Source organism: Ammodytes marinus, assembly GCF_949987685.1.
Source record: "Ammodytes marinus genome assembly, chromosome: 24".
Taxonomy (NCBI): domain Eukaryota; kingdom Metazoa; phylum Chordata; class Actinopteri; order Uranoscopiformes; family Ammodytidae; genus Ammodytes; species Ammodytes marinus.
In genome coordinates, this window is record NC_137228.1 from 12,549,936 (window position 1) to 12,577,382 (window position 27,447).

The 27,447-nt window shown below is 45.1% G+C and overlaps 1 protein-coding gene across 1 annotated transcript; it reads left to right on the forward strand.

Moving 5' to 3' along the window:
• Window positions 1-332: 332 nt before the first annotated feature.
• Window positions 333-27,447, forward strand: LOC307270118 (fidgetin-like; the record flags this gene model as incomplete). The annotated part of the gene is made up of 2 exons (XM_080053281.1): window positions 333-357; window positions 25,205-27,447. 2 exons carry the CDS (start codon window positions 333-335, stop codon window positions 27,445-27,447), a joined length of 2,268 nt encoding a protein of 755 aa, XP_079909407.1.

Below are 27,447 nucleotides of genomic sequence, written 5' to 3' on the forward strand. Positions count from 1 at the left end.
TCTTCTCGTCCTATTTTAACTTGACTAGTCCTGCACCAGTTGAGTTGCCTCCTCTCCTTTTCCACGACTGGCATCGTCCCGGGCTCCACTTTCTAATGAGATGCATGTAGGTTACACGCCTCTCCTATTGAGTATTGAATTGGAAGGGCTGGCCGAAGCTCGCTTACTTGCTTTTTTTTCAACCACGGCTTGAAATCCGAGCAGACCAAAACAACAAAAAAGTAGTGTAGTGTGTGTAATGTAAACCCGTTTTTAAATGTGCGGGTGAATCCTTGTGCTGTCCGTCTCCACAAATTAATGCCATTGCTCTCATCTTCTTCCTCCAGCACGAGATGATCAGCAGCAGCAGCGTGTATGGTAGGTCCATTTACCATCAACTTATGCACTGTATATTTTTATTTTTCCTATTTTTTTCTGTGGCTGTGTAGAGGTGCAAGGATGGGCTTCAGTAGCTGGTGAAGGTGATGACTAAGACTGATCACATTGTGTGTGTGTGTGTGTGTGTGTGTGTGTGTGTGTGTGTGTGCGCTCACACCTTTTAACTGATTTATTTTTATTGCATACATTTCCCAAAATGAGGCTATTGCAGCTCTCATCTTTTTTTTATTATTTTCTTTTATTTAGCTCTGTCACACAGTGAGAACTCACACACACTGCAGCAGGGCCGGTAATTAACGTATAATAAGTGGGCTACAATTAAATTACACATGCCTCCTAATTACAATATTTTTAAAATTTTCAATATAAAAAATATCTGCTCTCGGATATTCTCTTTGAGCTTTATAATAATCTAACATGCACATTGATATGATTTTTCCCCCTCACACAATGTCCAGACGAGCATGTAGTCGCTGCAGACAAGGCCTCAATCACTGCAAAGTGCAAATGTGTGTTTACAGGCATGCTTTATTACATTAAAGCTGAACTCATAGGGGATTATTAACAATATATTATGTGAAGGAATAGTGCATTAATTAGAGGAGTAGACAGTGTCAAGGAACACAGCTTCTTGCAAAAATATACAGTATATATTTCAAATGTGTTAATTTGCAGCTATTTACACAAAATAATAATCATAAAAAGGTAGCCGGTTTAGTTTTTTTCCGGTGAGAGATCCTGTTTTTCAAAAGAAAACCACAAAGCGCTTTCTGTTCATCCATCATACTGAACTCCCGGCCAATCAGAACATCTGTGTGTTTTTTTTTTTTGGTTGCAGTTATTATGGAGGACGTAACCTTTCACCTCTGATCTCTTTCTGCTCGCTCTCGTACACACACACACACACACGCACACACACACATGTATTTCCTTGTAGTCGTGAGTTTTTCCTTCCTGCTGACCCACTAGTGTGTGTGTGCGTGTTATGGTATTTTTGTTTTGTATTATTGTTGTGGTATTTTTACATTCATTTAATTAGCACCTAGACGTTTTTTTGTGTGTGTTTGTAACTGAGTGTGTTGGTCCATGGTGTCAAACTACTTGTCAATGGGACTAGACATGGAAATTAGCTACTGGCTAAAATCTCAATTAACATGTATATGTTTATCAGTTTGCAAAGTCCCTGTTTTAAATCAATACATCTGAATATATGTATTTAAAACAGAACATAGAGTAACACCACTTCTTTTTGGTTCTGGAATATTCGCTTATGACACATCACAGATTTACAATAGCCCCCGATTGGCACATGAAATTCCACTTTTCTGCAGTTTAAAAAAAAATCCAATTGTCATGATAATTGATAATTGACTGGTTTGTGATTCTGTTTTGCGGATATGCTTTTATTAGAGATATTGGACGACGGGTGTGGGCGTAATTTTATTTATTTTATAACTTTTACCCTTTTTTGTCAAGTAAGGCTTGTGGCTTTCTTGGGGTACTGATGGGGTACATGAGTTTTGTAATATGTGTGTGTGTGTGTGTGTGTGTGTGTGTGTGTGTGTGTGTGTGTGTGTGTGTGTGTGTGTGTGTGTGTGTGTGTGTGTGTGTGTGTGTGTGTGTGTGTGTGTGTGTGTGTGTGTGTGTGAGTCAAGGAAACCCAGGCGCAGCCATGCATACGTCGGCCCAGTGTATGAGTGTGTAATGTGATATAATGTAAATAACACAGACAGTCAGCGGCTTGTTTATTCCCCCATAAGTCTATTTGTTTGCTACAGTCGTCGGCTTCAGATCCCGTCCCTCTGCATGGTGTGCTGTCCTCGCGTGTTGCACTGACAGCAGCAATAATCCACGCTCATTATACACATAAAATATCGCCTCACATCTCCCCCTATCACCACCCTAGAACCACCCCCCCACACACACACACACACACACACACAAACCCTCCTCGATACAGCTAATAGGGACAGAGAGAGGAGAGATAATAGGGATAGAAGGAGATACTGCTTTACAAACAGGCGGCCCCATCTTTACTCTAGCCTTTATTTGTCTAAATGCCCACTTTCTTCCCCTTCAAATGAATAGAGGGAGAGCCAGTGCACTGCGAGAGGGTGGCTGAGCTACTCCCAGCGGGGCCGTATAAATAAATTATCCTGACACTTTCTATCAAGTCTGTAATGTTTACCATTAAAAGCTGTTTCACCGTCGTGCCATCCAGCCAACACCCCCCCCCAACCCCCCCTTTGGGACCGTTCTGCCAGATGTGGGGAAACATTGTGCTTTTAACACACACACACACACACAGAGAGAGAGACATTTTTTAGCCTCCGCTGAATCCGTATCAGTGGCTTCCTCCTGTCTGCGCGTCCTGACAAAAGGGGCCGTACCCCCCACACACACTTCAAACCTGATCCAGCCCGGGGTTGTCATCTTTTAGCAAATATGTTAAGTGTTATCTTTTGTTGCGCCGGGCTTTGCAGAGCGGAGCCCGGACCCCATGGGAGCCCCCGGCGCATGCAAATAGAACAAATCCCTCTCGGACCTGTCTTGTCTGTTCCACTCTCTCCATCTCTCTCTCTCTCTCTCTGTCTGTCTTCTCATCTTTTTCTCGCCACCCTTCCTTCCTCGTACGTTTTGCTCAACAGTGCGTCAGCCTTGTCTTGTCTCCCATGCTCTCTCATCTATTTCACTCTTTGTCCACTTATTCCCCCACCATCCCTCCCTCCCACCCTCCCACCCTCACTCAGTCACTCACTCTCTCCATTTCTCTTTCCATTCTCCGTCCCAGTAGACAGTGGCGGGGTTGTGTGTGTCAGCTAACTGTAGCGGAGGCTGTGTGGGTCTTTGTGTGTTTTCCTCTCTGACAGAATATAATAATTAATTCATTTTTGATGCAAGTACACCAAAAATGTCATGGTTCCCTCTTCTTAAAACATTTGAGGATCTGCTGCTTTTCCTTTGAATCATTTTCCATTTAACTTAGCAAACAATCAATCTATAAAAAAAATTAAAAAATAAAGAAATACAACTGAATTGCATTTGCATCTTTGAGCATACAGCACACTCCTGATACTTAAATACTTTTAAAATCAGATGCTTTTGTACTTTTACTCAAGTGGTATTCTGATGGATGATGTTGATCACTGGTAATGGAGTCATTTTATCTTGGTATCTCTACTCTTACTCAAGTATGGCTTTCAGGTGCTTTTTACACCAGCAGGCAGCTGCCCCAGATGGCGGTTGGGACTCCTTTATTTTTGATTGAATTGATGAGAGGGCAGTGTTGCTATGACTGACAGTTGCCGCTTGATGTTTTTTTTTTCTCCACATGTTTCAATTGAACACACATAGACACTCGCCCTCACACACTCCAAATGACATCCATGGTGGCCCTCACGTCGTCCTCCCAGTGCTGGCAGGTTATTATCCAGTCAGAATCTGATGGTTGTACTTAAGGTTGAGGGAGGGGGGGTATCTATCCACACACACCGCTGACTCAGGGGGTTGCAAATAATACTCACTACGGTTCAACCTGCCAAAGATAACACTTTTTATGTATCACAGCTGTATGTGACACCTGAAAGATCAAGGGTCACGTTGTGTTTTTTGTGCACATTTATATTCAAACCATTGCTGCGGATGAGACACTATTAGACTGATGTGTTTTAGGAATTGGACAAAAACTTGAATCCTAGATAAGAAATTAATGATTGAATAAAAATGTTTAAGTTAAAGGTAGAGTCAGTGATTCTGGAGAACACTTGTTGTCAAAATCAATTTAGTCAAAATCAGTGAATATCTCCTCGAGATCCCCTACCTGTACGTACTGACAATGCGCTGAAAAATTAAATCTGGTGTTGATACACTGCCTAAACTGGTAAACAAAGGGTAAGTAAACAAAGGGGGCTCACTGTTGCTAGCAACATGCTATTTTACAGAGCCTAGACTGTATATTAACAATGGAATTTTTTTCAGCGCACACACACAGTACAGACAGGCAGCGGATCCTTAAAGGAAATTCACTGATTTTAACAAAAAGCTTTCTGCTGAATAGCTGACTCCACCTTTACGTTTTAAATTGAATAACAGGTTAAAAACAAGCATGTCCAACAACCCCCATCTTCCATCATTTGTCAAATTGACAGACTTTCCCGCCATCCCTCGTAGACGGCTCGGCTAAATTCATTTCCATGTTAATTTGGCGGCATTAAAAGCATTATATCACTTCTCTTTGAACTCCAAACACCAAGCCCTCCTCCCTCCCGTGCTTGAAGTTTCTTTGGTTTTATGTAATGCGCCACTTTCATATGTTTTAATCAAATCAAAGCTGTTAAAAAAAAAAAGAAATCTCTTCCCTTTCTTTCTCTCTGCCTCCCACCTTCCCGCAATCCGCGGCCCCCTTTCCTGAATTTTAAGCAGACCCCGGCTCACCTCCCCTTTTTACTCTCAACCGGCAATCTCCTGCAACCCTCGGTGCAGGATTCTCTGGCTAGATATTAAAACATTCAGCGTGTGGAAGTGTTAAATATGCTAAAGACTTATTAAAAGAGAGCGAGAGAGAAAAAAAGAATCTTAACTTCCACTTTGGAATATTCCGCACCATTAGACCTCAATAGACATGGCGGCGGCGGCGTGCAGCTTATCCTTTACATTGTGCCTTCAAATGGGAAGGCGCCGTTTCTAATTAGGTTATTGCCATGGAAGTCTTAAGTTAAATTGTGCATTGATATGCGGAGACGCTCGCCAATCAGGGAGGAAGCCGACAGGGGCCTTTTTTTCCTTTTTTTCCCTCTTTTTTTTTTTTTTTTTTTTCACAAGGGCCAAAGAAAATGACAGTCAGGAGAGAGGAAAGATCTGACTGTAATCTCTTGCCGCCGCGGCTGCTCTTCTCTTTTCTGGCTTTGGCTGAATGATCTGATTTAGTTAACAGTGAGCCTCGGCTAGATAGTGGCCGTCTGCTACTGCTGCCCACCTCCTCCTCCACCCCTCCAACCCCCCCTGAGCTCAGTATGAACATCTTGATTAGCATGGCAGCCTGCGCGAGCGGCAGAGAAGTCGGACACTTTTTTGTCTGCACGGCAGGCAAAGGTGTGCGCACGCGTTAATGAACAATGGCTCATTGGGTGCGAGGGACAATCAGTGTGTGTGTGTGTGTGTGTGTGTGTGTGTGTGTGTTTGAGCTCGGCACACTGCCAGGGGTACGGACACAAAGGATGTTGAGTGGCTGGGCGTGTGGCACAGCATCACTGTGGCCTCTGGGAGATGGGTACAAAACTGGGAGCGAGAGCAAAAACACGACTGCTATCGCTTTGAACAGCTTTAAATGTTGCACGACTATTGTAAGGGAGGTCGCAACTAACAATTACAAGCACTATCGATGACTCCAAAACCCTAAAGCCCAGACATATGCAGCTAACAGCACATGATGTGACAAAGAAGGACACTGATCCTCTTGTTTAAGCAGCTGACACTTGATAAATGTTTCAATATTTTGGCTTTATAAGTGACTGAAACGACTACTGAAATAGTGGCAAATAATTTTTACTTTATTACAGCTCCAGTGTATTTTCTTACTTGTCTCTCTGCAGGCCTTGAATTAGGTCTGAATCAAAGTATTTAATTATATTATCGTTAGATCACATTCCTAGAGCCCTAGAAGACGTCTTTAAATATCATATGTTTGGTCCAAATAGCAGTCCCAAAAGCCAAAAGATATTACAGTTAGCAGACATATCAAGCACATCCTCATTGGAGAAGCTGCAAACAAACATTTTGTTGTGTTTTTGTTTGAAAAAATAACTTAAAATCTGTGTATGTTCATGCACCCAGGCCTGCTGTTGTTGGAAGGTACTTGTATGCATACAGTACTTGTGATTATGTGAATGTATCCGTGTGTGTGTGCATTTGTGTGTGTGTGTGTGTGTGTGCATATGCGTGTATATATGGCCAAGTTTTCCCCACTGGAAGCAGGGCTGGGTGTTGTTGCTCGTACAACTCTTGTTTGGGCGCGGATGGACACATGTGGTAGCTGGCTAATGATAGCATGCGGCGTATAATGAGATCCTACTCTCCGTCTGTCTCCCCTACCTGGCATCATGCATTAACCATACAAGAGGAAGAGGAGGCACGCATGGTATTGACTTTTGAGTGGGCGTCTTGCTTGTCCGTTGCTGGGTTTTGTTTAGCACTCGAGAGGTCAGCATGGCTGCAAGCACCGCACATTTAAAACAAGTTTTTTGCTGTTGTGTTTTATTTCCGCGGCTGGAGCGCTTTCTTTCTGATTCTTTTCTTTTTGTGTGTGTGTGTGTGTGTGTTTGAGGCAAGAATCTCTCCTCATTCGCACTCTTGAGCTCCGTTAAATGCTCGTAAATTGATTTTGGATGTGTTGCAATGTACACGCTTAACAAGCCAAATGGGTTCAGTTTGCGGGGGTTAGTTTGTGTGTGTTCGGTGTCGACGAATCTATTAACGTATTCTGCACACTCGTAATCCACAGTACGCTGTGTGAAGGAGGGGAAAGGCATTGGCAGCGGTCCATCTCCTTGCCCAGTAACATATATTTATCCTCTTCACTAGACAATCCTCTAAGGCTGCTCAAATCTCCCCAGGGGGGGGGGTCCCGATGACATGCTTACTAATGTGTGCTTTGGAAAGGGAGTGCTATTGTATCCCCTAAATCTCACAAAGCACTGTATGATTTGCCCATTGTCGTTAAATCGCTCTGCTTGTGCCAAGTACTTGCATCTCACAGAGGCTTAATGCTTTGAGGGGGTTTCAGGGACAGCTTCGAGTTCCCCGCTTTTGTCGATTTCGGGGAAAAGTGCCAAGACTGCTGCGTCGAATATTGTTTTGAGTATGGAGGAGGGAGGGGACGGAGGGCCATTGCCAAGCGGCTCCATTGAGCGCCGTGAATGGGCCATTCATATTTGGGAGAATCACCCAGATGCCATATTGTTGGCTCAACAACACTAAATATTCTCCCAACAAGGATGGGATTGTGACAGTTTTTTTTTCAATTGTGTGAGCGTAAGTAGAGGACGTTGGGACATTTAGAGGGGGAAAAACAAAACAGTCTAGCATTCAGTGTCTGTGGAAAAAGAGGGTGAAGAGCAAAGACCGATACAACTGTGACATGATACTTTGCTTAAATCGCTTAATTTATATTCTGTTACAAATTCCACTGAAACAATAGCCTCAGCAGTTTTTTATATTTGTTAAGCCTTTACCAATTAGTAAGGCCAAGAATATTGATTTTAGAATGACATCAAGCTTACAATAAAACACACTGATGTCGAATTAGAGATGGAGTCTGCGATTCTTGAGAACAGTTGTCAAAATCTGTGAATATCTGCTCATCCGCTCATTCCGCTTCCCGTCCGTACTGTGTGTGAACTGAAAAAAATCTGGTGTAAAACAAAGCCTAGGCTCTGTAAAGGGGAATGTAAACAAAGGGTATGTAAACAAAAGGGGCTCGCCATGGCTAGCAACAATCCTGTTTACAGAGCCATGGTTGTGTTTTAACACTGCATTTTTATTTTCAGCACCGACACAGTACAGACAGGTAGCGGATCATGAGGAGATATTCACTGATTTTGACAAAGTACTTACTGTCTTTAACAGAAAGCCGGGCATGCCGTTTGCTATGGCTGCTTCAGGACAGCAGGGTAAGGAGGGTATGTGGCTACTGAGGCCCAACCAAAATCCCTTTCACTGCATAGGAGCTCTCTTAAGGTCCCCACGTACCGAACAACCTTGAAACAGTCCCTGTAAGCAGCCCAAAAACGCTGTCAAATGAGTCTGAGGCAGGACTTAACAAAAAATGTCATTGTGGCCTTCTTTTTATGTCATGCATGCACTGAGTATTAATCACGGCTGGATCTGCGCCTGAGAGGCTGATCAAATTTATTGTTTGGCTGCACGGGACAGTAATGGGTGTTTAATTACTCAATAAAAGCCCTTTTATAGATTCCCAGGCCTCCTGTGTGTTGAGCAAATGGTATTGATCCGTCTCCGGGCTGCAACATGATAGCCTGTGAAGGAGAATTAGAGCCGTTAGCCTGCTAGCGCTTTTCTCATTCATTAGTTGCATTAGCCAGAAGGGTGGTTAAGACGGTAGCATCATTGTTAATACCAAGAGTCTCAAAGGTGTTTTTTTTCGTGTGTGTGTGTGTGTCCGCCTTTGTGTTGTAAAGCCCGGCGCACCTCATTTACACAAATATGGATTAGATGAGCAATGAATAACTTTGACCGCCGTGCAGGGTGTTTCAATGAGAGTATAATCCACAGGACTCAATTTGACAACGCCCTCAGTCGAGCGGTGAGCTGTATTAGTCGGACTACAATCTAGACGGCAGGTTTTAATCCCACCACTTCCCCACCCTTTAATCTGTAATCTGACGGCTCCTCCTCCTCTTCCTCCTCCTCAGAGGCCTAAATCTGGATCTCCGACCTCCCGCTCACACTGCAGTCTCTAGCACAACTCTCCCAAGCAGAGTGAGTGTGAATGATAATGACAGTGAGCCTTGCTGCGTCTCCATATGGATATCCACCCATGCATTCATGCTTACATTCAAGTTTGGTTTGTCCAGCCCCTGTGCACTTTATTTTGATTTTTTTCTCTTTTTTCTTTTGTCTAACTGCATCTGCCATTGCGTCCATTGTTCTTTTATGTTCAGAGCATATTGCTGCTTCTGTGAAACCAGCCCCACTTCTCTTGATGCATGGCGGTAAAAAAAAAACACCACAACGTCCCCCCTTGATGTGCCTATATCAAATGAATGCGGGCCCATTACAGACGTGGCGGAGTCAGTTGGGTGGCTTTGTGGATGGAAAAAAGGGCCCGCGAGGGACCATGAAAAGAGACATTGTCCAATATGGAGCGTACAGTCTCTTTGTAGATAAATGGATTTTCATGCTTATCAACCCCGGACACTGACATGAGTGAAAACTGTGGAGAATGTGGAATTACACTCACTCCTCAGCCGTACACACGGACAACTGTAGTTTCAAGCGTGTGTGGTCTTGCATTGTCCTGCAGCAAGGTTTTCTTTTTTTATTTAGGTGTAACATCCAATTTGGAACAATGTGCACTATTTGTGCCACAGATTGCGCCATGTGCATGCAGCTAACTGTATCCCCCTGGGAAAATATTACCCACTAAACTCCTCCACTTTCACATTTTAACATTGTATTTACTGCATGTGCATATTGTTGCTGTCAGCTGACTTAAAGAACAGAGATATAGCTTTTAGCTGCACCATCATACATTTTTTCAACTTTGGCTCTCAAAAGGATCCATTTGAGCTGTGGGATGTGGTTCAAATTGATGCAATGATATTAACAGAAATACTTTTTTCATTCCAACATGAAATGATGATATTGATATTGTAATGTAATACAACTCTTCACATGTATCAACCAGGATATATTTCATTCTGTTAGTTTTTAATTACAACTTGCTTGGACTCTTGGGTTGAAATAATAACCACAAAACAACAACAGCAATGAAATGTTATTAGTATTAGTAGCAGCTTATGGTAAAACAGTAACTCCTATTGTAACATTACAACATCCCCTAAAGCTGATACTCATCTAATATTGAATTATCACCCAGCGCTTGGAATCTTGAACCCACAGAGGAGCCTATATCATCATGTAAAAATAAATAAATGAGGCCAATGAGTTTTCAACTGACGGCAATAGATAATGTGCAAGTTGAGAATGAAGCCCCCCACAGACAACCAGCCCACACCACCCCCTTCAATTTAATTTTTTTCTAATCTATGGGACATATGTACATACAAGCATGCCACACACACACACACACACACACACACACACACACACACACACACGCATATTAAACCCTGTTCACATTCCGTGCTGCCTGTGGGGCTTGCGAACAAGAGGCGATGTCTGCTTGATGCAGCGCCAGTGATCGAGGTAATCTGCCTGTGCTGTGGGACAGGTCTATTGGTCCACAAATCAATTGGCTTCATGTCCGTGCCATTAGGCTAACATGGCGCTGCCGAGACGCTGAGAGCGGTAAACAGACTGTTTAATTCCCCTGGACACTGGCCAGGTGGACACTCCTCCTCCTTCTACTTCTCCTTCTTTGCTTCCTCCTTTCCTCCTGATCCCCTCCGCTCCATTTATTTATCTATTTTTCATCCCCTCATTCTATCGTCCTCTTACATTGACTCCACTTCAGTCAATGCAGTGTTACTCTCAGTGGATGAGTGCTTACAGGAATATTGCTTAGAGGGATATTGTGTGTGTGTGTGTGTGTGTGTGCGTGCGCGCGTGTGTGTGTAAAGAGGAGACATTTTTGGCCAATGAACCCTTGCTGTGCTCTGTCCTCCAGTACTGTGTCTATACTGAGTAAGTGATCCCTTGGGATGCAGTACACACACAACCAGCATACCTCCCTATCTCTCTCTCTCTCTCTCTCTCGCTCGCTCGCTCTCTCTCTCTCTCCCTCTCTCCCTTTTTATTTCTCTGACTGTTTGTGTCTCTCTCACCCCTCTGTATGTGTTTGTCTAAGTCTTTGTTTCTCCGAGAGGCAAACAAGTACAGTAATACGACGGGGGTTGCATCAGAGGCAAACACACACACTCATGATTAGAAAAATGCAGACTTAAGTCCGGACTGTTATGTTTTTTTTGTTGCATTGTTACACCAAATAAAAACAACACCTCCGTCCTCCTGTGGGGTTTTCCCTATATGGACAGGACTAATGACTTAGCTTGTATAACGTCAGCAATTCAGTTTATCCACTTCACTGCTGCCGTGTGCCGGGCATCCTGTTTTGTGCTACACTATGGTAATTGAGCCGGCGGCGTCTTGACAGATTGAGTGTTGCTGGCAGTATCACTGTTGTGCCACTCATTTCCTGCGCTCTGTTGCCGATTGACTGATAAGATAAGAGTCCCGTATCCACATAACAGAGAGATTCGCCTCTCGGACTAACGACCTGATGCACGGCTATGATCTGGGATTAGGCCAATGGGGAATGGGCGTGTCTATAGGCCCAACACACAGCATCAACAGGTACAAAAAAGACACAGCTTCTCCTCATTGTTTAAGTGAGTCACATTCACAGCGGCCAGCAGCATTTATTTGACAGCAAAAGCATTAGGCAAATGACACAGTATAGAAATCTGTGTTGTTGCGTTCAGATGTGCCCGTGGGGGCCGGCACCGGTTTCACTGTTGCTAGGAGACTGCGGAACCCTCGGACACATCTGGTCAGCTGTTAGTACAAGTCACCGACAAAGGACTGGGAGCATCCGCCACAGCATGAGCTTGTTTACTAAATGAAAGCGTCCATAGTCAGTCAGTTGTTTTCTTTGTAGGGCTGCAGTCTAAGACACAGGCACACACAAAGAATCCAGTTCAGAATAAACAAGCTTCACCAAGAGCATTTTATCTTCCGGGAAATCATTGTATCATGACGACTTTTTTGAAAAATGAAAATAGCCCGTCCTGAATTTAAGGCTGTGTTGTTGGCTCCCTTCATTCCTGGGCCTTGACTCGTCTCCCTCCTGGGATTGTAGCGGTGGAAATACATTTCTCTTCCAACTGGACCACAAGGGACCCTTCCTTATCTTATGTCATCTCTTTAATAAATACTTAACATCGTCTTCTTTGTTAACCTGAACTAGAAAAGGTTTGTCGGGGTAGAGAGAAATGTTTCAGTTACAAAAGAAACTGGATCACGACTTGTCTTTTGGAGATACGCCACTTTGGTTTGTGTCCAGATGACAAACACAAACATATCATGTGTTTCTGGCCTCGGGGGTTGGAGCTGCGCTGCACTGTAATAAAGCTGTAATTATTTATTTAGTAAGAGTGAAAACAAGACTTTCTAACTGCCGCCGCCTTGTGAAATACTGCACAGAAAATATGTGTGAGTGCATCTAGTTGCCAAGACACGTACACACACACACACACACACACACACACACACACACACACACACACACACACACACACACACACACACACACACACACACACACACACACACACACACACACACACAAGGCCCTGGTCTTTCTCAGCAGGCAGACAGGAGGGTAAAATGCAGAATAGTGTACAAAGAAGTATTAAATATCAAATTTTCTGCTGATAACATCATCTCTCATGGGTGCTATATTCTTCAACCTTACAGACATATCAAAATATTGTCTATATAAATATGAATATAATATCGTATAGTATAAATATATACTTAGTGAGGAATATTTCTGTTGGTAGACGTTTAAAATGTAGCTGTGTAGAAGGTCATTTAGTTAGACGTTCTTTTTCCCGGTCTGACAAAGTTTCAAACCGCTATTAATGGATGAGTGCCCAAAATGTAAAGGTTTCCAGTCATTTTAGCTTTGAGCTGTTTTCTTTGTCGGCAACTTGCACAGACATTTTTGCACTATTTTATGACCTTTTATAGACCACAACAATAATTGGCATCTTGAGCTATGACTGAAAATGAACTGGCCATTGAATTTCCTGATCTACATACTCTGATAAAACACTTTGAATTCATGTCTATTAAATGAACTAATACATTATAATACAGCACACATCCTGTATTTTATCTGCATAATATTACTTTAAATTATTTTCAAAAATATACAGTAGCTACATGTAAAAATGTTTACAAGGTAGGCTTGACTCGGTTGCTTTATGCAGTTTGATAGCTGTTTGACAGTTACTATAAGCGATGTATAGCTGCACAACTGCCCTTCATTGTTATCAATAATTGAGACACAACCCTGAGTCTAGAAGGCAGCTGAGCCTAAGTAGCCTTGGCAGCAGTAGGCAGTATACAGGGCTTTATTTCCCTTATAAGTAAATAGTGTATGTGGTTTTTTTTCGGTTTTCTTTTATTACCTTGCATTTACAGCTGATAGAATCTGCCAGTGGTGGTTGTCGTTTTTGGCCCTTTTAAATGTGCAGTCGTGGGATAAACCGAGAAAGCCAGTGTTCACGGTACAGAGACGGCTGCTGTGTTTCACCGCCTGTGAATGTGATTACAGCTATTGATCGATTTACAATGACACAATGACGCTGGTGGATGTCACCTGAGGAGTGTGTGTGTGTGTGTGTGTGTGTGTGTGTGTGTGTGACTGACTAACTGAAAAAAACATGCATACACAAAGGATAAGGGAGTGTGTGTGTGTCCATATGTCTGTGCGTGTCTGTCCATATGCCGTACTGTACCGCCTGGCCTGTTCGGCGAGCGTGTGTGTGCGTACGTGCGCGCGTTCAACCCAGATCCAGCGCTGGGTAATGTGAGATCAGACGAAGCCTGTTAGCCGGAGCCTTACATCTGCTGTCAGCCCCCTCCGCTCTAACTCTGTTAAGGACGTTATTGATTGCTCATTATTACCCCGTTGCCTGAAAGATGAGCGTCCCCTATGATCACATTAAATCTCTCCTCTGTCCAATCCTCCTGAGATGCCTTCTGCTCATCGGTGCCCATCACATTTCCCCCTCCGAGATCTGATATCAAGCAGCCTGACGTTTTCCTCATCGCCTCTCGGTTCTCCTTTTGGCGTCTTGTTTGATTCACTCCAAATAACTTGTCTCTTTTTTTTTCTTGTTATTTTCTCTTTTTTTCAACGGACGCAGTTTGGCTAATTGATGTCTGGAAGCTCGTGTGTAGTGGAAATCGGCGAACACGGATGAGCACCATTTGAAATCATGATTTGTTTTCTTTTTATTAGCGCTAAGAGACGCTTCAGATTTTCATGTTCACTTTGTGATCCGTGTTTATTGGCTTGATGGCAAACAAGACGAGCTGACAAGAGAGTCATCACTGTGTATTTTATTTTTCAGAGTGGGGCTATTTTAGCACTGTTGCATCTTATTTAAAAGGCACTGGCACTTTGTTTGCATAAGGGGTGTTGGCTGTGGTGGTGGGGGGGGGGGGGTCTTTAAACTATCATGTCAAACTCACAGTCAAAACTTACACATTTGTCTTTTTAATTTGCTTACAAATTCCTGCCGGCGCCTCCTGTTTTTAAAGTTCCCCATGCCCTTTCCAGTGCCTCGGGGTTGTCATTTTTTGCTGACGATAAGCAGTTGTTGAAGGTGTCATGCGTCCGCCAGCCCCCTTTAAAAGTTTGGGGACGGTTGAAACCCAGCCCTCAGTGAGAGGCCATCTCATCTCTACCCGCCGTCCCCCCCATGAATAATGCAGAGCTATCGACTGTGTCAGTTGAGCGCGCGGGGAGACGCGGCGGCCAGCCAGCTTGATATTCAGCTGCCGAGGCTGACTGGATGCCCTCACTTTGAGACAAACTGCCGGCAGAACTGCTCTGACTCCAGCAGACAGGACCTGAATGTGCTGGTATGAGATTAACGTAGTGGTGTTGGTGGAGGGGGGAGGCAGGGAGGGAGGGGGGCAGTTTGTGTCCCAAGGAAACCTGGACTTTCTGTTTGAGTGGGTATCTAGGCAGATAATGAGTGGAGAATGTGATGTCTGTATACATAAATCTGTATACATGCTTACTCAAATATTTGCAATTTATCCTCAGCTGTGCATATGAGATTTATATATATTGTGTATATATATACGTGTATATTTGTGTGTCTAAATGTGTGTGTGTGTGCGCGTCCTCCAGCCGTCAGTCTGCAGAGCGCTCCAGTGAGAATCTCCTGGCCCCTCGACACGACCAGTTCAGTCTCAATGCCACCGATCGATGGGCGTATTGATCCGCTGTTTGACTGTTTAGACAACCTGTGTGAATTCCGGCATAATGCGAGCCACAGTGGATTTAAAAGGGAGGGAGCGCGCGGAGCAGACTCGTGCCCGTACAAACCTACCTCAGCTCTCACATATACAGCACTCTTGAGTTGAGGTGGAGGATCAAGCAGCTGTGGGTGGAGCTGGACAGCCCGTTGCTGTGTCCTGATGAGTCAGGGTTGGCCGTAGCGACTACGGCTCGGGTTTGTATTTCGACCTTAAGCGACACGTCCTCCCGTTCCCCTCTCACCTATCCTGTCAGACACCACTACGTCCTGTACACTTTGCTGTCGCACGAAGCCAGAGGTGTGACATTAAGATGAATGACTTCAAAGTTTAGTCCTTACTCATTGTTAACAGAGAAGCAGACAAATGACCGTCTAATTAACCCCCCCCCCCCTTTTTAAATTCTACTTTACATAACACCATGGCCTTATCAGTGAACCTCTCTTCCCTCTTGACTGTATTCTACTTAGGAACATTTAAGATGTACATGCAAAAGGATATAAGACATGGCTTTGATAAACAGTGTGAGAGTCTACCTATAGTATTACTTGGGACACGCACATCTCGCCGGGGTCTCTGTATGTGCAGGATTTCACACTTCAAACATACACAGCCCTGAAGGACCCGGCGAGTTCACTGGTTATCCCAGGCAGAGCCTCTTCAGTAATCCACACACACACACACACAAACCACCGCACGTGCACAGTTAGTTAATCTCCACCAACTGCTGTTGAACTCTAATCTCGCTCTCTTGCCAAGAGTTCGGTACACTGCAAAAACTCATCTGAACCTGTCATTTAACACAGTGGATGCTTTCAGATCCTGCTTATTCTTTATCAGCCCTGATGGGTAAATGTTTTCTTAAGATAAGTGGGGAGACTTATCTTGTTTCAAGATTGCCATTTTTAGATAAATTATGCAATTTTGAAAAAAGGTTTTAATTTGGTTCTTTACAATCTGTAAAGTGTTCAAATTTAGTTTATTTTGCAGTGTAGTTAGTATTTGGCAAGGAGATGGCCTGCTGTCGTCAGAAGTAGCAAACTACGGAGCTGTGGTCCAGGCTACTGTGTGACAGAGTGCCCCCCCCCCCCACCCCCACCCCCCCACACACACATAGACCCCTCCACCTCCTTTTCAAATCACCACCCAACACACACACACACACACACACACACACACACACACACACACACACACACACACACACACACTGACACACACCACAGTGCAGACAGACATAATATATCCACAGATGGTGACACTCCGGCAGTCACTCCTGGGCTGTCTGTCTACGTGCCAGCCGTGATAACACACAAACACACACACACACACACATACACACACAGCCTGGCGGCAAACAAACACGGTGATGCATCATTGAGCATCGGCTGGTTTTTCCTCTAACTGCCGAGGGGAAATCAGTGTGGTGTTAAGTAACCATTCATGTGGAGCCGAGACCACACACAAACAAAACATCGCCCCTACACTTCTAAAAATACATTTACCTCCGCAGAATAATATGATGGGATTGAATCAAATGAAAGTTATCTTGTGTCTGAATACTATTGACAGCCCTGCTTTTCCACAAGTGGGATCATTGATATGTTAATACGGCACCAGCATCAGTATTTAATTCCTATGGCAAATATCTCTCCAACGCTTTCAAACTCTTACTCGGATGGTGATATATTCATTTGTTGATGCATGCTTAATGTTTCCCACTCTGGAAAACATTAGTGCGGAGTGTGCTGTGTAGGTAAATCGCCCACTCTGAGTTGCGCTGTTTGTGATGTGGATATTTTTTTCCCGAGGATTGTATTTGAATAATGAGGGGGGCTGGAGCGTTTTCTCTTGTGCAGAGTGTCTCCGCGCTGCTGCAGCCGATGACCTCTGAATAGTTGTTTTGGATTAGCCGTCAAAGTCTTCTCTGGAAGTGGCCAATAGATAGGTACTTCCAGAAATGAGTCACTTGAAAATGATCATCGCCGCCGTTGCCGTATAAGATAATGGACAACCATTACACTCCATTTTCCTCCAGCTCCTCACCCACACAACGCCTGCTCTTGAAATATGATGCATCCACTGTGCTTAGTGAGCACTTAATGTCCAAAAGCACCGTGTTTGTTGAGATTTACAACTGCGCCGGCGGGAGGGGGGCAGGATAAAGAGTGCGTCGTCGGCGTATAATGTTGTTCACTCAATAATTATCTCATTTTATTTACGAAGACAGACAGCTTTAGACGAGGTTAGAGGCTTCCTCTCTATTATCTCCACCTGCCACCCATCTACTGCAGCCCCCCCCCCCCCCCCCCCCCCCCCCCTAAATGACGTCCTTCATATCGAGGACTTTGCAAAGTTTCCATGGAGGAGGAGGGGAAATTACTGCCTGTATATGAAAAAGCTGCAGTGGAGAAACAGGACAAAAGTTACATCGCGGCTCCCTCGCATTGGCAGCTGCTGCGGGATCGATGTCTTTTTCTAAAGGGATTAGGCCTCCTCTCAGAAATCTATTTTAATTACTGCACACACAGGTAAACAAAAGTGGCGTCGGTGGCGCAAGGTATGGATCGGGGCGGCAGACGAGTATCGATAGCATGTGGCCCCATGTTAACCCCGGGGGCCACTCCGCAAGATCCTGTTGACTGCACCCTCAGGCCCAAGCCGTTTGAAGGGATGCAACTACTGTCACCGAAAATCACATAGTGTGAAATGGTTTAAGTTTTATAAGACACCAATGGATGTTAGTGCAACTTTCTTTTGTTACTGTTACTTTAGTATTAGCGTGTCTCACTGTATTTTACTACAATGAGAGAAAGGAGACACTTTCTACTCAATTATATTCAGTTTATTTAAGAAGGGGACAGTGCAAATTAATAAATCACATGATCATACATGGGTTAAAAATGCCGGAATTAGCCAAAAGGCTATTTTTCATCTGTAGTCCCCTGGCATCGATCTACTAAGGCATACTTCATGGTGTCTAAGTTATATTAAATAATTTCTTAAGCATTAGTATTAACATTTGCAACAATTTTAATTGTCAATTTAAACCCTTTTAAGTCTGCCTTAAGAAGGGTTTAAAAGTTTGTGTGTTAATAAATTGTTCGTCAATGCTTCGTAGAAGAGCCAAATTAATTTAAAACTAATTGATTAACTTAATAAAGCCCTTAGTAACAACTAATATTCCCTTAATGATAATGATTCATTAGGTATTTACTATAGTTGCTTTAGATAGTGAATAAATTGTTAATCTTAAAAGATCAGTAATATAAATTGAAAAAGTGTTCATTGATGTTTATAGATCAGTAATCTGTTTCTAAATTATTAATGTATCTAACCTGTTTATTAACTTAATCAAGCCAATAGTAACAATGTGTACACCCTTATTCAGAGTTAGTTGATATTTTTAAGTGTTTGTGAGTTGTCACTAATGTATTTATACGTTTATGAATAGTGTAATGTTTAAAGATTAGATTAGTAGATAATGGCCTTATTAAGTTAATAAGATGTTTATTGATGCTTTGTAGATAAGCAATAAGCCATTGATAAAAAAATGTATTGGGTTGCCAGGTTGTTAAAACCCCCATTTGGCTATGTATTATTTAAACTCCAGCCACTTTTACATGTGTGGCTCATATCTGTAGCAGATAAGATATCACACTATTTTAAGTTCTATCTCTTGAAAATAAATGGCAGCTACAGGAAATAAATAAACATGTAACCCTGATCCCACTTCACTCACCGCGAGGCAGATGTGTCGTTCAGCTGGAGCCACTGTTGCCCACCGCCGTGTACGTGGCTCTTTACCTGGCACAGCGGTGGGTGAGAAGCCTTCACATGCTTTGTTCACCAGATAAGAATAATCGCTCGGCCTGATGTTTCTAATGCGGGGTTTGTGTTTCCTGCATGTGTCTTCTGCCTTGGTTATTTGCCTCCCTCTCTCTCTCTCTCTCTCTCTTTATGTGTGTGTGTGTGTGTGTGTGTGTGTGTGTGTGTGTGTGTGTGTGTGTGTGTGTGTGTGTGTGTGTGTGTGTGTGTCTTTGAGGGAAAGGAACCCCGCGTTGAGCCGGGTGATTAGGCACGCTGCGCTAGTCACAGGAAATGGAGTAGCTGACGGACAGGCCGAGTGCATTATAGATGAATGCCGTGCGTTAGCGGCTCGCAAAGCCCCCGCCGAATATCTCTCAATTTCCTCCCCTGAATGACAAAAGAAGCCACGCACAATTTCCTTGATCCGGAGCATTTGTTTAACTGCGCCCTACCCATTTAACCCACCCATTCAATAGTCTGTCTGGTAAAAAGGAAATTTAGACAGTGTCAATTTATACAGCTCTAAGAGAAGATCTGATACAGGCGGGGCTGGGGGGAGCAGAAGAGGACGATATGCCTGGAATTCACTAAGACATTCACAGCAGTCTGAGCCTGATTTTCCTCCATGTGAGCTAAATTTAAAGTCGCCCATTAAATCCACCCTAATAATTTTTAAAGCTTCAACATTTCCATACCCCAGTGACGCCCCTCTTTTTTTTCCCTGTTTCTTTAACTCAAAGACACACTGATTTCAAAGTTTTGTGACGGTCTGCAGAAAACTTAGCACGAGGTCATAGATCACACATTACAATGAATATTTGATTTTTATTACATTTTTTATGAGAAAAAAAAGATGAGATGCTGTCATTTGTCAAATATCCTTATATCGCGGCTCCTGGCTGTCATCTTTACAGCAATCTCTCGTTCTCCTTAAACACACACACACACACACACACCCTCCTCCCTCCCTCCCTGTACTGTCTTTGAGTTAGTGACAGCTCATCTCTCCCGGTCACTGCTTGCTGTCTAGACTTTGAACTTGCTCTGTTTACTCCCTCATCTCTTGTTGTTGTTGTTGTTGTCGCCACCGTCGCTACGTTGCGACAGACTATTCGTCGTAATGGTAAGCTGTGGCCGGCTTCAAAGGCAAGGCGGTTACTTTCGGAGGAAGAAATCTTTTTTTTTAAACTAATTTGATGTAGTTTTCAAGGGAAGGTTGTTGATAGTTATGTCTTTTTAATTTTTGTCAGGATGCATTACAGATGACGATTTGATTGCACTGTGTGTGTGTGTGTGTGTGTGTGTGTGTGTGTGTGTGTGTGTGTGTGTGTGTGTGTGTGTGTGTGTGTGTGTGTGTGTGTGTGTGTGTGTGTGTGTGTGACATCGGCTCATGACTAATTTTCTAATTAATTGCCTTTTGGAGGACCTAATCACATTATTTGATTCTCTCCTGTACGTTGCGTGCCAATACGCCGTAGCCCCCGTGGCTTAGTCACAGTGTGCTGGACTCATTAACAAGGTGGTCCGGAGGTTGTCAAACACACACTCTGAGGGCGCATGAGAATACACACACACACACACACACACATACACACACACACACACACACACACACACACACACACACACACACACACTCAAGTAAAACAATAGCTACTTCCGCAACGCAGTATTGAGTTTTTTTCTCTCTTTTCATGTAGCAATTTGGAAGGTTAAAAGATGCCCTCTGGTGTATTTGATAAGGAATTTGAATAACTGGCTCAGGGTAGATTTCCCCACGGTGGTGTGTGAGAACAGGTCTCTCTTGATGAAGTTATATCGCCTGTCACGCTGCCTCCGTCTCCTCCTCCCCGCACACTCAATTGGGACATTTTTGAATAAAAAGACATGACATGATAGTTTTGTTTTTGAAGGCTCTCTCATGTTAGAAAGACATTTGCAAGTCTTGTCTCAGATTGTGTGTGTGTGTGTGTGTTGGCATCCCCCCCCCCCCCACACACACACACAGAGACACAGATATGCACAGCTTAATTATGACGTTACCAAAATGGGCAGTTTGCTCTGACACCCCGCTTGCCGAATCACACAGCGGACAGACTTAAAAGAGCTCATTAGCTCTCTCTAAAGAGCTGTTTACTGCACACACACACGCGCCGTAATAGGCAGCTCTGTTGATGCAGATGGACGCCAAGTGTAATGAGAATGATTAGGGCTTTTACTCTATGTGGAAGCCGGAGGAGAGAAGGGGTGAGGGGGAAAGAAAGAAAGAAAGATAGAGAAACGCTGGCAGACTTGACGCTCCAGAAACGTGGAGAATATTCCTGTTGGATGTTGTTTCAGCTGAGTGCACGATCTCTCCCTCCCTCCCTTTTTCTTTCTCCATCTCTGCACCACAAACACGCACATCTAGGCCTATCCCTCTCCTGTTTTTCACCCACTTTGCTGCATGTGTCCATCCAAATGCTTTGCAAAATCCCTCCTCCCCCCAACAAGGTCTTGAAATCCCTTCAAAGATACGCTTGCATGCTTCCAGCCCCAACCAAGGTGCTATCATCAACCAAACACCATTGAATGGAAGGAATTTTGGCCACTCTTAAGGAAAAATGTGAGCCTGACGAAGGCCGTCGCTGACAAAAAGTGCTCATGTCAACATTATTGCTCCACAAGAAGCAGAATTCTAATGAATGAAATGAATGGGTGGCATTTAGAGTAGCTTTTTAAAAAACAAAACACTGATCGATATATGTGTTGATGTTGATCCATGTCTTAGTTTTTCCCTTTGAATTCCAAGGACTTTTTCAAAGTGAGCAGTAAGTCAGGGCTACCTTAAACATTCCCCCACCCACGGTTGACCCTGTCCCTTCCCCGCGACGCCACCTTAAGTGACTTTGCTTTTTCGCTGGTTGCCCTTGCTTTACATCACGCTGAATTAGAGGGATGCACACTGAACGACTCCAAAGTCAATCCTCCTCCATTGCTTTCATATGTTTTTTTAAGGAGCAGCGGGTTCAAAGCGCTCGGTTCAAAGCCCCCGTCCTCATTTGAATAACGTAGAGTAATCGCTATTACCTTATTTAAATAGTGCAAGTTATCATTTGGCCTTCATTTGCATTGCTGGGGTAATCACTGCGTCTCTGCATTAACCTCATTATAGAGGAGATGAAAGCCCTGATGGAGCCTGACACACTCTTTTATATATGTTATCTTTATTAATGATGGAATTAGAAAAGATTTGTGTCTCTTTAAATGGAGGACACATGGGTGGTTTGATGGAGTGTCAAACTATGCGTGCGTGTTCTTCACAAGACTTGTTTCAGTTTGTTTTTCGGCTCCCCACCCCCCAGCCAATCTTCCTCCAAAGCTCGCTCTCTCCTTCTCTCTCTCCACTCTCCTTCCATCTCTCTGCTCGAGTCCCTGCACTGTAAAAGTTGAACCCCCCGTGGTGCACTCTTAAACTGAAGCCCACTCAGGCCAATGCGTTGTGACAGTGCAGAGGCACGCCCGCCTTAATATGTCACAATATTTCCACTTTGTTTGCAGCCCAGTGCAGCTTTATTTTGGTTTCAAGAGATTTGTTAAATCAACTGATAATTGTCTCTTAAACAAATAAAACAACACAAACCAGATGTAGATGCTTGCTACAAAACGACTAGCAGACAAAAAAACAAAGCTTTGCAGCATAGACACATTTTATTACATTTGAGGAGAGATTATTAGATTATGTTTAGTTAACTCATATGTAGTTCCCCGGTTTGAGCTTCTCAGCAGCAGCTTGATAAGGCTAACATTATGTTGTGTGGTAATATAGAAAATGTCTCATGAGTCTGTAGGCTTTGCGCTATTAAAATGGCACTTTTGATTTTATGTCAGTTACAAGCCAAGGTCAAGTACTTGACGACATTGTTGTCTCTCCTTGATGACCATTGGTGGTCAATGATTAGATTAAGGAATGGAGGGCTACTGATTAAGTGAAAGGTGAAGGTGGGTTTTTCTGCTGCAAAGTCAGGTGACTCATGGTAGATTGACCACTGGAGCTTCATAGTAGGCCCGTGCTTTTGCAAACCTCCAAGCCCAGAAACTGCTAGAAGACAATGTGCAGTGAATGAAGCTCTTGAATCAAAATGAGGTGTTGAACTGGGTATTACAAAGAGAAGGAATATACTGATGGGTTGAAGACGAGGCTGATTCAGGCATAGAGCCTTCGCCACGTGTCTCCACTCTCCTCTCACTTTCTGTAATCTATTAATGCTGAAGCGCTAATGTAGAAATAATAGAGGTTTCCTTTGCACTGCCAAAGCAGCACTTTGTTTCTGGCTACAGATCAAACATGTAGAAGTCAATGCTAAGAAACCACCCAACTTTAATTCCCTTAAAAAAATGTTTTATTTTTCTCCTTGAAACACTGCCCTCCTTTTTTCTCATGCTGCTTCCACTTAATATATTCTCAATATTAAAAGGGAGCCTCCCAGCTAATACAAAACTTTCCTCCGCTCGGCTCTTTTGTCTGAGGCGCTTGATGGGCTTTGCTAGACTCCCCCCTCGGCTAAAATGTTGTAAATTAACACAATTAGCAGATCGCCATTCTGCTAATTAGCCACTGGCGTCTGCAGAGAGATGGCTAGAAAGGAGAATCTGAGAGGAAAAAGGGGTCTGGGGATTCCCACCCATCCCTCCTGCACTTGTGTTGTTACTAAACAAACACAGGGCCTCGGAAAAGAGAGCAGGAGAGTGTGGATGTGAACGTTTTTATTTATTTGTGTATGTGTGTGTTTGCCGGAGTGTAAATGTGTTGGGAGGGAAAGGGAAGATTTGCTCCTCCATGAATGGATTTCATTGTGTATGCTCGAGCACAAAAACACACAAACACTCACACATGAACCAATTCCGGAGCAGACACCGCTCCCCAGACCCCCAACTGTGGATCTCTACATGCTGCCGCTGCCAGTCAATAAGTCTCAGGAAGCAGCCTAAATGACACCGATATTATCCTTTATTTGTGTGCACTAAGTCAAATCAAACAGGGTTCAATCTGCCAGCGTGGCTGCTGTGATTACACCCCGGTCCAGCCTTTGATGGCACATGGCGGCTTTGATAGTGAGACCACGATGGAGTCGCTGTGTGACCGTCAGTGTTTGCAGATGGCATTGGCTGGGATTAAAGGAAACAGTGGCTCTCTCTAGCCTCTCGAGGCAATAAAGGGGAGAGAGCCAGGTGAGTGTGTGTCTGAGATGAGATGGAGCAAGGAAGGAGGGAGGGGAGGGGGGTGAAGCCAGCACACAGGGAGTAAATAAGAGGATGGCTGGCGGGGTAGAAAGAGCAAGAATAGAATGAAAAAGGAGAGATATGTATCGAAATAGATGGGAGTCACAATAAAAAATGGGTGAAGAATAATCAAGCAGGTGGAATATGGAAGACAAAAAAAAGGCAAAAGAAGAAGAGACTGAGAAGAGAGACAAGGCGGCAGGGAGGCAGAAAGGAAGGAGGCAGAGAGAAAGATAAAGAGAGAGTGGTAGAGAGAGAGAGGTCAAGGTGGAGCCGTGCAGACAGGAACTAAGCTAGAGACACAATGTGTTGTAATTCATTGCTCGCAACAGCTCCTGTGTGCATGCCTCTGTTTGTCCGTCTGGGTCAGTGGATGGGTGTGTGTGCGCGCGCGCGTGTGTGTGTGTGCGTGTGTGCATGCGTGCACGTCAGCACGCCTGAGTGCAGACATTGATATTTTTTTTTAAACGCCTGTGTGTCTGAAAAGGGGTTTGTGTTTGTGTGTGTTTGATGAAAGCACCATGAGCAGAGGGGGTTGTGGTGGATGTGTGTGTGGTGTGTGTGTGTGTGTGTGTAGCTTTGTAGCACTCGGCAAGGCGCATTTTCAAACCTATCTCCAGCCACCTCAGATGAGCCGGGGATTATAGAGTGACCCTTGATGCCTCTGTCTTATTGGTCTGGCCAGGGTGCATTAGGCTGGCGTATACCTAGCCATCCCTCTACACTGGACTATACCTGCCAAAACATACTCCGTCCATTCTTATGATTTGTAGAAGTTCACAATTCCTGTCTAGTTTGCAAACAAAACCCTCTTATATGGATCAGAAATAAAGAACAAAGTACCACACCAAACGAGCCACCAGATGAATGTCACCTTTCTAATTGACCACCCTCCATCCCGTGCCATTTCAAGGTGTTGTCATTTTAATTATTGCTAATATTATTGTTTTATGTGAATGTGCTGACACCCTGTTATCTGTGTCTCAATTTCCTCTAGGCTTAAAGATGCAGTGGACCCCCGAGCACAGCCAGTGGGCCGAACAGCATTTTGACATCTCCTCCACTACGCGCTCGCCGGCCCACAAGGCTGAGGCCTACCGGGCGGTCCCTGGCCACCTGCAGCGCTCTGCCGCCTACCAGTACGCCTGGGCCAACGATGACATATCCGCCCTCACCGCCTCCAACCTGCTCAAGAAGTACGCAGAGAAGTACTCAGGCATTCTGGAGATGCCGGGCTCCTATTCCGAGGTCCCTGGAATGATGAACGGAAGGAAAGGTGAATCAGAGCCCTGGCAGGATGGTATCTATCCCATGAGCTGCATCCCTGAGGGGGTCTCCATCAGAAAGGGAGGGGTCGCGGCGGCTTCAGAGGTGGTTTCTGGCATGTGCAGCTCCCCGGGCCTGGCCTCCAGCACCCTGAGTGAACCCAGTTACTCCAGCAGCAGCTGTGGAAGCCACACTGCCACCGCGCTCCACTCTTCCTCCATGGCCTCTCAGGAATACGGCCCTGCGTACGGCGGCTCCTACCTACACAGTAGTTACAGCTCCCAGTCAGCCCCCGTCCCGGCACTCCCCTCCCCGCTTCACAGCTCTGGGCTCCTGCAGCCTCCGCCGCCCTCCCACCCCACTTTAGTCCCAGCTTACAATGGAGGCTCTCCTAACTTGTCTAGTTATAATTACCCCCCAGCAGGCTACCCAGCGCAGGGCTCGGTCGGGCCAGGATATAGCCCTGGGGGAGCCCCCCCTCCTTCCTCATACCTTCCCTCAGGTATCGCTGCTCCTACGCCCCTTCCCCCACCTTCTACTTTACCTGGATACCCATACCAGAGCCACAACCTGACCCCAATTGCCCCCACACCGCTCAACAGCAGCTCCTCCAACTCACTGAAGAGGAAAGCCTTCTACATGGCAGGCCAAGGAGAGATTGACTCTTATGGTAACTTTGGCTATGGGCAGGCTCGCAGCTCGGCTGAGAGCCCCATGTACAGGGTAGCAGACAGCAGCAGTGCCAACGGGGCATCCAACAGCGCTGGTGGTGGATTTGACAGAAGTGCTGAGAAGTCGTCTTTACCGTTTAATCCTCAGAAGCAGTCCACAATGTCCTCGGAGCAGCAGCAGAGAAAGTACAGTGGTGGGCCACTGACTCCGCCGGCCTATGTCTCCTCCACCCTGGGGGGTTCCCGCTCTGCAGATTCCCTGCTAGGCTTCACCTCCCCTTCCCTCAGTGAGCAAGGTGCTGATGATCACCGTCTCCACCTGTCCCACACGGGGCCTACCTCCTCCTCATCCACATCCTCCTCCCGGCCTGCAGAGGAGCAGCTCAAAACCAGCGACCCTCACCTCCTAGACATGGTTACCTCTGAAATTGTCCAGCAGGGGCCCCCGGTGGATTGGAATGACATTGCCGGACTAGAACTGGCCAAGGCAACGCTGAAGGAGGAGGTCCTGTGGCCCATTCTGCGCCCGGACATGTTCAGCAGTTTAGGACCAGCCCCACGTTGCATGCTCCTGTTTGGACCCAGAGGCAGCGGTAGGACGTTGCTGGGTCGCTGCCTGGCCAGCCAGCTGGGGGCGCCATTTCTCCAGCTCAGCGGTTCCACGTTGGCCACCAAGTGGCTGGCGGACGGAGAAAAAATAATCCGAGCGTCCTTCCTGGTGGCGCGCTGCCGGCAGCCCTCAGTACTGTTCATTAGTGAGGTGGACATGCTGCTGTCGGCCCACCTCAGCGAAGAAAGTCCCATCAACCGGCTGAAGGGGGAGCTACTCGCCCAGTTGGACTCTCTTCTCATGGGCTCAGGCGAGGATGCAGGCAGCCAGGTGTTGGTGGTTTGCTCCACAAGCAGACCCCAGGACATGGACGAGGGGCTGCGCAGGTACTTTGCTCGGCGGGTCCTCGTGCCCCTGCCGGACAGCTCAGCCCGACACCAGATGGTGAACCAGCTCCTTGCCCAGTCTCAGCACAAATACTGCTTGAGTGAGGAGGAGCTGGTGCTGCTGGTCCAGCGTACAGAGGGTTTCTCTGGACTGGACCTGGCCAGACTGTGCCAGGAGGCCCTCGTGGGTCTCCTGCACGTCTCTGCACAGGGCATGGACATGTCGGGCATGATGCCCAGGGGACAGGTCAGGCCCCTCACCTACCAGGACTTTGAGAGTGTCTTTTGTAAATTCCAAGCCAGTATATCGCAGAAAGAGATTGACACGTACACTGAGTGGAACAAAATGTTCGGCTGCAGCCAGTGA